At 28.7% G+C, this 13,316-nt stretch overlaps 1 protein-coding gene across 1 annotated transcript; it reads left to right on the forward strand.

Annotated features, from left to right (window-relative positions):
- The first annotated feature begins 10,851 nt into the window (after nucleotides 1-10,851).
- LOC106332873 lies at nucleotides 10,852-11,430 on the forward strand. The gene has a single exon (XM_013771369.1). The coding sequence runs from the start codon at nucleotides 10,927-10,929 to the stop codon at nucleotides 11,149-11,151; it is 225 nt and encodes a 74-aa protein (XP_013626823.1). The 5' UTR covers nucleotides 10,852-10,926; the 3' UTR covers nucleotides 11,152-11,430.
- The last annotated feature ends 1,886 nt before the right edge of the window (nucleotides 11,431-13,316 follow it).

Here is a 13,316-nt window from a genome sequence, read left to right on the forward strand (position 1 = left end):
ACTAACACGTTATCAAGGAAAGTTTATGGAGTAATGGAGTACTTGGTGATAGTCTGTGCTCTTCGGAGTTAAATATCTAAAATAATAAAATGTTTGCAATTTAAAATTAATTATGTGTTTTCAATTTGTTATTTTTCTCTACGTATGAAAACATGTTTCAAATTTAATAAAGTATAGACATAACACAAAATATTAAATAATGTTTTTTGTTATTTTTATTTTAATAACTTGATGGTGGTAATTGTTTAAAATTTGAGTATGTTTTTTCGTTTACCTCATCCTAATTAATTTTAGGTATAGAAAAACGTAATATAATTTTACATTCAATTTTATAGATTCTTACAACTATATTAAACCCAAAATGAATTCAAAAGGGCCGAACTAGACACATAATCTTTTCTTTCAAATCTGCAATGAAAAGAATCAAAATCATTCTCTCTCGACAAAACGAAGAAAAAAAAATAGGATTATGCAACCAAATTTTGCTCAAACTATTCTTTAACATTATATATACAAATATGTATACAATTTTCCGGAATCCTTTATGGCTTCATCTTTATTTTACAATCTTCATGTCAATAAAAATAATTAGGTATTAAGATCTCAATAAATTTTTCAATGCAAATTTTGAAACTAACATATTTATGTATTTTATATGGTATATAATCTATTAAATGAGATTTTATATTTATACGATTTATGATCATTTGTATCTTGCTTGAGCAAAAAAAAATTAAACCACTAATCACAAATTTCCAATGTGAGACTTTTACATTTTTTAGTAATTTATAGTCGTTTAAAAAAAAATAAAAACATAACATATAAAAAATCTAATATTTTTATTATATGATTAATGTGATTGTTTAATTTCTTTTCATAATATAAAATTAAACAATAAAGAATGACGATACAAAAATTATTATCAAATATGTATTATTCATAATCATTAATTATTATATATATATATATATTAATCATATTAGGTAATTCTGTAACTTTTATTTAAGGAAAAATGAAAAATATTCTTTTGTAAACTACTAATTAATTTGATAGTTAATTTAATAAAAAATATAATTTATATTTAGATGGACCAATAACTTATTTGTCTAACGATTCTAATAATTATTGTAGTGTTGATATGCGGTTAACTGGCACCAAAAACATGATGCATTGTTTTTCAATTAATATATAAATGATAATTTTAATCCTAATTTAATAATTTGATTTGGCCTTGGGTACACTTTATCGATCACGGACTCACGGTCGTCTAATATGCCAAATACAGCGAGTTTCTTTCAACATTTCCAAAAGTTGCAATGTGAAAGAGTCAAAGAGGTATTGGAAGACACGTACTTAATTGAGCAAACAATGTCCTCTCAAATATTTATGTGGATGCAATGTTCTCAAATTTCTTGCCGACGACATAACTTCCCACCTGTTTTTGTGTTAATTAAAAATCTCTTACTTTTTATTTTATATACTGTATTATTTTAGAGGAAAAACGAAATAGTTTGAACTTTGAATACATGTGATGCTTATACGAATCTGTAAACATAACATTTTTATGTACTTCACTATTTATTTCAATATTTAGTTTCAGAAGGTTTAAAATGGATTTATAATAGTGATATTATATGTACCTTGTAAAAACTATATGTACAATTGACAACCTTTTGCTAGCATTGTTTACAAATCATGGAACCATGTGAACTTGTTCTTTTATTATAATATTAAAGGGCGTAGCATTTTACCTTTTGTCCTGAATAATAAATGATGAATTGGGTGGGATGGAAATCTAATGGCAGTTTGGGACCCTCGTGGAAAATGCACAACTAGTCAAAACTCATAGACTAGAAAGGGATCCATTCTCATCTTGGGAGCTTCTGACATGATAATCGTTGATTTTTAAGTCAAACATGTGAATATTTTGATCTACTGAAGTTTCGCGTTTGCGCGAGATTGTGCGAATGGTAGCAATTAGCAAAGTCTTCTATCCTCACTCCTCTTGTGGTTTGCAGAGACGAGTTTGTCACGTCGTTTTAGCATAGAGATCAGAAAGATTTTTTCAAGTAATGATATATAGTATACCGTTTACACTCTTTTATGGGTTTTACTCTTTAGGCTAATATAACCCAACAAATGTCGAACAATTATTCGTATTATAGAATTCACATTAACCCAATAAAACTGCTTGAATGTTTTAAATCTGAATATTAGCGAATCATCAGAAATTTTCGTCCACGACATTAGGTTAAATTAAATATTGATGAGTTTGTTACCCTTAGATATGTTACCCTTAGATACTCGTCTTACAGGAAAATGATGGATTTGAAGATATTATACCGGTGTTTTCATAGGAGAAGGTTGTGCCAAGCTAAGTTGTTGCAATAGTATATGTGAAGCAAAAGGACAAACTCATTAATGGACTATTAGATTTTGACTCCCGCTTGTAAAATGTAGACTTATTTTTCAAATTAAATAAATTATTTTTAAACAAATTTTTTATATAAAATAGTGTATAAGTCTGAATACATTTATCCGGAACCGCGAACCTAACCGTACCAAACTAAAAATACAAAACCAAAATTCAGTTGAACTTCATAAATAACCGAGAAGATCATATTTCTCTGTAACCGAAAAATTGAAACTGAACCGAAAACCAAATGTATACATGAACTTTAAGATACAAATTATATACTTATAAATATTAATTATATTTAATTTATAAATAATCAAATATCCTAAAAATACTATTTATAATCTGAATTATCCAAAAACCTGAATTATCCGAATAATTTTTTATTCAAAATATTAAAAACAATTATATAAATTATTAGATATTTTATCCAAACAACCTAAATTATCCGATATTTAAACCGAAAATCCCAAATTATTTGATATTTTTTAATCTACAAATCCGTAATTATCCAAAAAAAAAACAGAATAAATCAAAACTGAATTGGACCCAGTGTTTTTTTCCTGGTTCCAAACTTTGATAGTGAACCGAAGCAAAAACTGAAATAATCCAACTGAAACAAAACAAAGTTTTGTAAATACTTGAATGGTTCCTAAAATTTTAGAACCAAAACATCAAATACCAAAATACATGTACCGAAATCAAATGATGAGGATTAATGGTGCATCTACATTTAAATGGCGTAAAAAACATTCTATTTTTACAAATGATTTAACTCTTTTAATGGGAGTACGTATGTGGTTTATAGACGATTTAAGATATAAGTAGTGTTTTAATATCCGATCTGGAATCGCGGTCGAACCGGTAAACCCGGTGGTCGTACATAATCCGGACCGGCTTATGTCCTTGATGTAGAATTCTATCAGAAGTTCTACTAATTGATATGTTTCCACAAATTAGATTTAACGAAAGCCTGTTAATTAAAATTTTGATAAAATCCAAATATTCTCCATTAACTCGTGAATCGACATGGTTGACCAGGCAAAAGCTGAAAAAAAAATTATAATATTTTTTTTTAAAAAATTGATTAAATTTCTCATTTATTTTATCATAATACATAAAACTGAATAAATTATTTAATTTGTCATATAAAGCAAATGCATTGTATTCATGTTATGCATTCTAATTTGTAGATTTTGTAATGATCCACTATTACCATTTTGTAGATAATTGTTTTTTTTAGAACCATCAATGGGTTTAGACCTATTAATAAATATGCTTGCTGGAATGAGATTTCTTAATAGGTCATTCATATATGTAATAAATAATATAATAGATATGTATAGTTTTAAGCCCAAAAACCAAAAAACAAAATTTTCATTAATGATAATTAAATTTTCTTTGTAAATTAGGAGTATTTTTGGAAAAAATGACATTTTTACTAAAGAAGAAAAATACGAATGTTTCTGTTTTGATAGTATAAATGCACTAATTTAATGTAGGACTATTTACAATGGGATGTTGAATAAAAAAATCCAACATTTAATTTCATTATAAGACCATTAACAAAGGGGCTGTTGAATTACTTTTTTTAACAGCTTAATTGCTACAATGAACCGGATGAATTTACAAAATACATGTGGATTATATTTTATTGAATATTTTCAACAAGTTGAACGAAACTAAAATTAGTTCAACTGTGACACATGGCAACATATGAAAGGAAGAGATATTTCATAGGACTCACGAGCAATGTTCTATTGTTTGATAAAATCTGTGCTATTTTTTTCTTCTAAATTATTAAAACTTAATTTTTAAAACGAAAAATATACCAAAATTTATCATGATTATGATTTATACATAGATATTAGTCTCATTTTTTGGATATAGTAAACAAATTGTCATTTTCACTATTTTGTAATTTTTTTTGTTTAATGGTGATTTCTATTTCTGTATTTTTTTTTTTAAATTAAGATACTTTTAAGTTGAAATATATTTTTAATATACTGTCTACAAAATAAAGAAAATAAAATGATAAAATAGTGGGGTAAGGTGTTGAATTTTTTTTTTTTGTTAACTAAAAAATAAATATATAGATAGTTGTTGTATTTTATTAAACAACCTATTGTAGGTAAAAAAAATTAGATGATTTTTGAATTATTATATGGAATAATAGAGAAGATGATGTGGAATCCAAAAAGCGAATTTGAAGTGTTGAAAAATTGTGACCATTGCACATGGTTTAAGAGGTAGTTGAATTATAAAAAAAAATTATATAGATTAAATGTAGTTGAATACAATTAACTATTTGAATATAAGAAAAAAAGTGGGACTATTGACAACACCGGTCACTTGCTAGAAGTTTTTGATATTTTGATATTTATCTAATTATTTAAAACTAATAATTTTATTATAAATTACATAATTTATTTTTCTTTTTTATAAATTTTTTTATTATTTTAAATTCTTCATAAATAGAGGTTTGGTTTATTTAATTTGAACATAAAAGATAATAATTATTAATTAGTAAAATAAGATGTCAAATTTTATTTAAAAAACTTTTAATTTAATGTATAAAAGTTGATTATGTGTTGAATGATGAGTAAGAATAAAGAAAAACCGACGTGGACTGTTAAAAATTAGAGTGTTAGAATCTTATAACGGCATACAGTGAAAAGATTATGTGGGGGCAAAAGGACAAACTATTTAATGGGATATGCATGCAAAGAACTTGACGAAAACAGGAACATGATTTCTTCAAAAAAAAAAAACTATGTCATCACATGTTACCATTACATTAAAACGAGGCATGTAGACATACATGTCTCTAACCTGTTTTTCCAAATTTCTATATTAGAAAAACTCAAATATGTTCATTTCAGAGATAACGGATCGTTTAGTTATGTTGAGGTCAAGAAAGTACGAGAACGCTAAAGCACATTCTACTTAAGACGTAAAAACAAAGGACCATAATGAAATCAAGACGCGGCGAACATAAACTAAACAGAAAAAGGTTTAAGAAAACATTCATCATAGTATTTTAGATAGGAGTTGATTACTCTCTATGCCATTTTTTAACTTTTCTTTACATTCAGAGTCACTTTCTACATGTAAGAACATAATTATCGGAGGTTCTTAGAGTGGAGTTTTTAGCGGAATATAATAACCCGTCTCTTAACTTTTAACTAAAAAAGTTAAGAACCGGCTCTTAAAACTCTTATTTAAGAACCGGTTCTTACATTTTTCAGTTAAAAGTTAAGAGACAAGTTCTTATATTCCGTTAAGAACTCCACCCTAAGAACCCCCCAATAATTATGCTCTAAGATACTTTGTTGTGGGCTATCAATAAACTATAGACAACTTTGCCCTTAATCGATGCGTGGACAGATAATACATGGACGGGTGATGCGTGGACGGAAATGATTGTAAAAATTCTAAAAGCTTCATCAGAGTAAGCTCCACAATAGTTGAGCTTAAGGACAACTCCAACAACAATGTTTGTCTGTGGACAGGGACAAAAATATTTTGATTATGTTGTGGATATGGACGCTAACATAAACATGAATAAAGAACAAGAGAGATCTCTTAAATTTGTGGAGAAGAAATTGAAGCTTGACGTGGTGGATAGAGTAGTAACTCAAACACTAAACATAGATATAAAAAAATGTAACATATTAAAAGACTATGATATGGATGCCAATGTGTCCACAATCTCAAGGATGAACAAATTAATAACTTCAAACCAATAACTATCATGTACATGTCTAGGAAAAAAAATAAGCTTGAGTGATGAAAACAAAGCTAAACAAACCAAAAAGTTAAAACGAGTCAGCTCCTCCTCCAAAACCCCCAGTCAAAACGAGTCATCTTCTCTTCCCGGTGAGCCACACCATGGATTCCAAGCTCAACATCGTCGTGGATGAGCTCGGTGAAGTTGCAGTGGTTCGAGCTCGTCACAGTTTTCCACCATGAGATATGTAGTATGCTGAATTTTGAATTTTAATCATAACTTTACTCGTCCACAAATAGTCGTCCATGTTTACCCATCCATGCTTATCCGTCCACACTTATCTTTCCACACCCATCCACATGAGTCTTTCTATGCTTATATTCTACATGTAGTTATCCACATTTTTCAAACATCCACATATCACTCATCCATAACACAATCATTGAATACGTGTACAAGTATATATTTTAAAATATAACAAAAAAATATATCAAAGTGAATATCAAATTATAGAGAATAAAAATTATAATTTATTATATCAACAAAATTTGTTATATGTATTTTTAATTTAAAAATAAACAAAAATAAAATATTAAGAAGTAGACTAAATAATAATAAATAAACACACTTTTTCTTTCCTCTTGTCTAAGAAAAATTTTATTTTCTTCTCATTAAAGATAAATATGTATATTTTCTCTGAAGGTCCCATGAGAAAGTGAATTGCAAGTGCATGTGGCTTTGAGCGTAATTGAAAAATGATTAAACGTCATCCAAATAAAATGTGCCGTGGTAGGTAAACTAATCTAGATCTTAGTGCCATTTGTGTGTAGATTCTAGCTGATCTTACTCGCTTTTGCCTTTTATTTTTATATTTTTTAATTGAACCCCAAATACTCTTGTAAATTGTCACAAAGAGATGGATGGACCTAAGTTGACCACACAAAAAGGAAAGTAATGGACACTAACTTATTGCACATCCATCTTATTCCATCGGGCCAAGCATGGTTGAGTATTGGTTCAAAGTTTGTTAAGGATTATTCATTTGTTCAGACTCAATTATAAATGGAAATAATAGAGACATTTCCATTTTTTTGGTCCAAAAATATGGTTTCATCTTTTTGCCGGAACCCCACCAATGATTATGATTGTGGCATTTCCATATATTACTACAGTGATTGTGGCCATTGGGCCTGAGGGTGTGACTTCGTATAAGATCAATCTTCCCATCTTGTTTCGTTGGCCTGTTGAGTTAAAGTCAGTGAGTTTTCTCTTAGAGCATCTCCAACCATTCCTATATTTACCTCTAAATGCTATAATAAAGTAAAATCAGCTTCAACCCATCCCTATTTATTCCCCTAAAATAGAGATTGCTATTTTTTCCTCTATATTTAAGGGAAAAAATAGCATTCCTCTATAATAGAGGCAAACTTTTTTATTTACAAAATAATCCTCTAATATTTTATGATTGTAACTAAAATACTTATGTATGAAGAAATACAATTCTTACGTATAAAATCACACATTTTTGGTTCCGTACTTATTATTAATTTTTATAACTACAGTTATAATTAAAATAAAAAAATATTATTTATTTAAAATTCAATTATAATTAAAATAAAATAAAAAATTATTATTTTATTTAAAAGTCAAAGACTTTTTATTTAAATATTAATCAATACAACATATTAAAACAACTTAATACTCTGGTAAATTACTACCGGATCCACAAAGATTGTTAAAATATTGTCCAAACGATGTTGATGGAGGAGGAATTTGTTGATTTTGTTGTTGGTGACTGCGCTTTTGTAAAATCCGTGCTTTCTCTGCTTGGAAATGTTCACGAACACTTGGATCTTCTATGGAATTTAAGTCACAAAATAAAATTTTGTTTTCTTCTTTCATCTCTTTCAAAGCATAATTTTGTCTTTGAATCTCCAAGTGTTGTTGTCTTTGTTCACTTGCGATTGTGAAAGGACCGGTACGTTTTTGGAAAAAAAGAGTACTACATGATATAATGACTACATGTATAATTTTACATAATATGATTATTGAGGATGAGCGTGATCTCGATGCACCGATTGGAATTGGAAGAGAAGCTCCACCTCCGGAAGTCCAAATACCAGATAATGAAGATAACCGATTCCAAGAGTTTCTAAGTCGATTCAGAAAAATCAAAGATAAAGAAGCTCATTTCTCACTTCGTAATGCATTAATTGATCATTTATGGGAAAATTAGTAATAATGATCTTTGTTTTATTTTTTTTGTCTAATGTACTTTTGTAATAAAATGTTTAATTTAAATATTTTTGCAATATTATGAAAAAAATTTCAAAAAGTATAATAAATGGGTTAATTTTCAACATTTACAAGTTAGAGGTGTAAAATGTAAAATAAAAAAAAATCTTTCAAGAATATTCCTTTTTAGAGGAAAAAATAGAAGAATACATTGGAGAGAAACTCACCTCTATTATAGAGTTCCTCTAATATAGAGGAAAAATGAGAGAAATACATTGGAGATGGTCTTACTCCTTTCCGTCAACTGCGAAAATAGGAGGACTTTCATACATTTTTAGGGTTTTTTTGTTGCTAAAACACACTTTTAGTTACATACCAATGCCCCAAATTTATGGGATCTGATGATGTGAGAATTTACAAATTAGCAAAACGTGTGCAACTCATATTCCTCATCCGTGCTTTTTGTACTCCGGATGATGTCCTCGTGCAGGGCCGGCTCACAAGGGGGACAAGCGGTGTGACCGCTCTGGGTTCAAGTCCGTGTCCTCCCGTATGATAATAGTTAAGGAGTCCAATTTTTTTATAAATCTCTATTTTTATATATAAAATTTTATAAATATAATAAATAAAATCGAAAAAGATCCAAAATTATTTGATATGTATATAGTTTTATTTTCATTACAAAATATATAAAATATTACTGATTAAATTTTAAAAATATTTTAAACATTATTTGAATATAAATATTAGAGGATAAAATTTTTTTTTTGCCCTGCCCTCATGTTGAATTCAAATAAAAAAACGCTTTCGGCAAGGATGATTTGTACTTGTTCAATATATCTTAACAATAAAAAAATAGAAAAAGGATTATTTTTAATTTGACAAATTATAAAATAAAAAAATCTCATGTTGTTTATTTGTTTATGCAATAATTTCAGTTTCATTGAAATAAAACAAATATTACATGATGTGGTTTTAGGCTTGAACGATTATGGGGGTTTCGGCGCCAAACTTCTTTATATTCAAAAGCTTTAAGTATTAAATTATAATTAAATTATTTGTGTTATTTAGTTTAAAATCCAGTTGAGAAAGGGCAGTGATGTAGACGTTCCTCTTAGCTTTTGGTTCATAGTAAGTATAAAAGAGAAGATCTTATAAAATAATTCAAAAGTTGAAAAGCAACACACTGGGTTAATTCAAAAGTTGAAAAGCAACACACTGGGTGAGAGATTTCTTGTATTCTTCATTAATTTTCTAGTTTGTTCAAACTTTCTACATTCCGCGTTCGATCCAAATCAAGAGAACATAGTGTTTATTGCTATTCTGTAAATTTTCAATGAGGATGGAAACCAATAGTTTCTTGTTAAACATCTCATCGTCTCCTTACAAGAAGTCCATAATCCAACTCTAATGGAACTGCAAAACTAGTAACCTGTAAATTCTGACTACCAAATGAGATTCATTGGCATAATGTTATATGTTCTGTAAGTCCTAAAATCTTTGCACCAAAAAACAAGTCCTAAAATCTTCATATGTCACTCACTATTAAGATAATCCCTCATGCATGTTTTAACTCTGTCCACTAAATTTTAGGAGATGATCTTTTGGTATTAGGATAATATATAAAATACCAAATTATAAAGAATATCGAGTATAAATTGTATGGTCAGTCTAAAAGTCTTTAAGTTCAATCTAATCGATAATTACAGATATTATCGCAGTCATCATCAAGATTGAGATAACCATTAAATGTAAGCAGTAGTCAATCATACGGAATAATTAATTCCTCAATAGCAATTAGCATTTAAGCATATTGGCCACAATTTCGTAAGCGTCTCTTGTTATATCCCCCCCCCCCCCCCACAAACGTCAATACGCCACCACTTACTAAATACTTATATTGGCATCATACATTCTTTACTATAATTAATCCAAACACATCTACCACTTTATAAATATATTTTTATATTTTTCTATATAAAAAGTCGCAAATCATTTAATTAACAATTTACATCGAGAAACTTATGTAATCAACTAATCATACAAGAATCAAGATTAACATATGAAAATATAATTAGGATCTTTGTCAAAAAATAATAATAACTAGGATCATAATAATAATATAAAAGAACTACGAAACTAACATGGTTGATTTACAATATTATTGACTAAATGTGGATATAGTCAATAGGATTGCAAATTCACAATTTTCCAGCAGTCCAGCTGCAAAACACTATTAAAAATTGGATGTGGATGAAATTAATTAATATATTTATTGAAGATAAATCCGTTGGACCAGTCGTGGTTTCATATTAGTTGGAATGTAGCTTTTAGATTCTTCATGTAGCTAATTTCTTACTCAAAGGTTGCTTCTCTTATTAACATTCAAAATCATATAATATATATTGTTAAAATATAGCAACTAAAATGACGTGAGGAACTTGTGGATATAGTACAAATCATGAAACGCCATGTGGTAGTTCCTATCTCCCTATAAAGACCAAACGGCTCTGTTTTCTTTGGCTACTAGAGAAATAAACATAACATGGAGGGTCTAATTCCGTTTGTTTATAGAGCCGTCATGCAAATCCGTTACCGCGACGAGCTTTCTTCTTCTTACTATGTTCGTCTTCCGGGCGATTCAGGGCGGTTCGGATCGGGTCTTGGATCTTCTTCGGATACAGCGTCGTCGAAGACCACGATCACTACCACTACGTTTGCTGTTTCCACTGGAGGCCAGTCACCCGTTCACCGTCGAGTCGTGACATGATGCGACGGGAACTTGCAGATGCGCGTCAGGGAAAGTCCGTGACTTTGTAATAAGTAATTACTATTGGTTAGGTTAAGTGTCTGATATTTTTTATGAGTTATGTAGGGTTTGGACCGGTTGAAGAAACCTGATATGTAATAAGGGTAGGGAGATTGATTCTCTAAGCGTGGGATTTTCACCCAAAGGGTAGTCTCATGCATGGCTTTTGTGTATGTGTGTTTTAAGGGACTTTTAATTGTATAAAAATTATATGAATATTTGATATACTTTTGAGAATTATGGGATTGTGGTTTTCTAACGTTGATCATGTTCAACGTTGTGTACACTGTAAAGTATGTAGACTATATGTCGTTTGTCTATATATGATCTATCAAATTTAAAACATGTATTCTAATGTTATACCAATCATTAGAATACTTATCTTAATTTTTGATCTGTGTGTATTCTAACTTCTTACTTACGTTCTACTGTTCACACAGTTTATAACATAAATAATATTTTATTATTTTTTCTTTATCTACGGACTTTAGAACCTACATATATGTAGTGTTTTTTTTGTCAACCACATATATAGTCTTTATAAAATATTAATCCAAAGTCGAGCAAATGCATTACAAAACCATTCAAGTTTGAAATTTGATCAACTTATTCCCGATTAGGAGATCTTACCTTGGAGGACTCTTACTGGCTTTCAGAAAAGCCTGCTTATCTTCTATAGTTCTATGCATATATCTTTTATATATTACTAGGATAGGCCCGCCCTACGGGCTGGAATTGATGGATCAAGTTTTAGAATATGTATGTGTCAATTTTATACACTATAAAATAAATAAATTAATCGGATTTGGTCAAAATAAAATGAAATATTGATTTCTAATACTATTATACCATAATTTTGTGAGGGTATATAAAATAATGGGTAATGATGTTTTTTTTTTTGGAGAAATCTTTGTTAAAGTTATTGTATTTGTTTAGTAGAATGTTAGATACTTATAATATTAACAATGGTGATTTTTTGGCATTTGTTTTTTTTTTGTGTGATATTTTTTTGGTTATATTTGCTTATATATTATATAATTGATCACACTATTTCTTTTATTAATAAAAAAAAGAAATGGAGAAATAAGAAACAAAAAGAAAAATTAACAAAGGCGACAAATGTATTATTTAAAATGGATAAATTAAGTACAACTTATTGTTCTTAAAAATGAGAAAATATTTCTACTAAAATATTGTATCTCGACATGTATGGCATCTTACGTTCATTCGGATCCAATCAATTATGCGTTGATATTGATAGATATGGTTGCATTGCAATAAATTTATAAACCCGCCTTTTACAATCTGCTCAATGAATATAGTGCAAGGTTCATCTTCCTCCGCTGGTGAGGGTGCTCTTCTTTCGGTATGCAGGTTTTTTGAAGCTATGTGAATTGCTTGGGGATTGAAATATGTTATATATAGTTATAGATGTGTACCCTTGTAATTATGCATTATATATGGATTATTATGTATTTCAGTAATTTTGTAATTATATTTGTTATATCTTGTTAGTTTTTTTTTTTACAATTTTCTGATGTATTAATCTTTGGTTGTGGTTTAATCATTTTCAATATTAATTTTCCAAAGCTCAAGTTTTGTGACTAAAAAATGAAAAGGTTATGTAAGACTCACTCCTTATTTTATTTTTAGTTAACCTGTAATGGAGTTATGTATTTATACAAATTTTCACTAAATCCATCATATTCGTCCTTTTTATTTTCTTTTGCAAGACTGGGTTCGGTGCAACAAAACAAAATTCAATTACTTGCAAGTCAAGCTTGTTGTTACTGCCATCAAGTCACTTATACTTATTTCTCGACCATGGTTGATAAAGGATTTGGACTTATAATGATGATAATTGACTTTCATCACATTTACATGAAGCTACATATGTAATTTGTAAAACATTTGTTATTTGTCTTTTTATTCTTCTAACTGATATGACCTTCTTTTTATCTGGGACATTTGAGAACGGCCACTTTATTACAAATTTGATTAACAACAATAGATTTCATGAATGAATTCCGATAATAAGTGGAAACTAAGAAGCTTTGGAATGCTTGAAGGACCGGTTTTTGTAAAATATATAATTTTGTGTAAATTTTCTTTATGTTAAGTTGGGG

This window comes from Brassica oleracea, chromosome C3 (assembly GCF_000695525.1).
Source record: "Brassica oleracea var. oleracea cultivar TO1000 chromosome C3, BOL, whole genome shotgun sequence".
NCBI lineage: Eukaryota > Viridiplantae > Streptophyta > Magnoliopsida > Brassicales > Brassicaceae > Brassica > Brassica oleracea.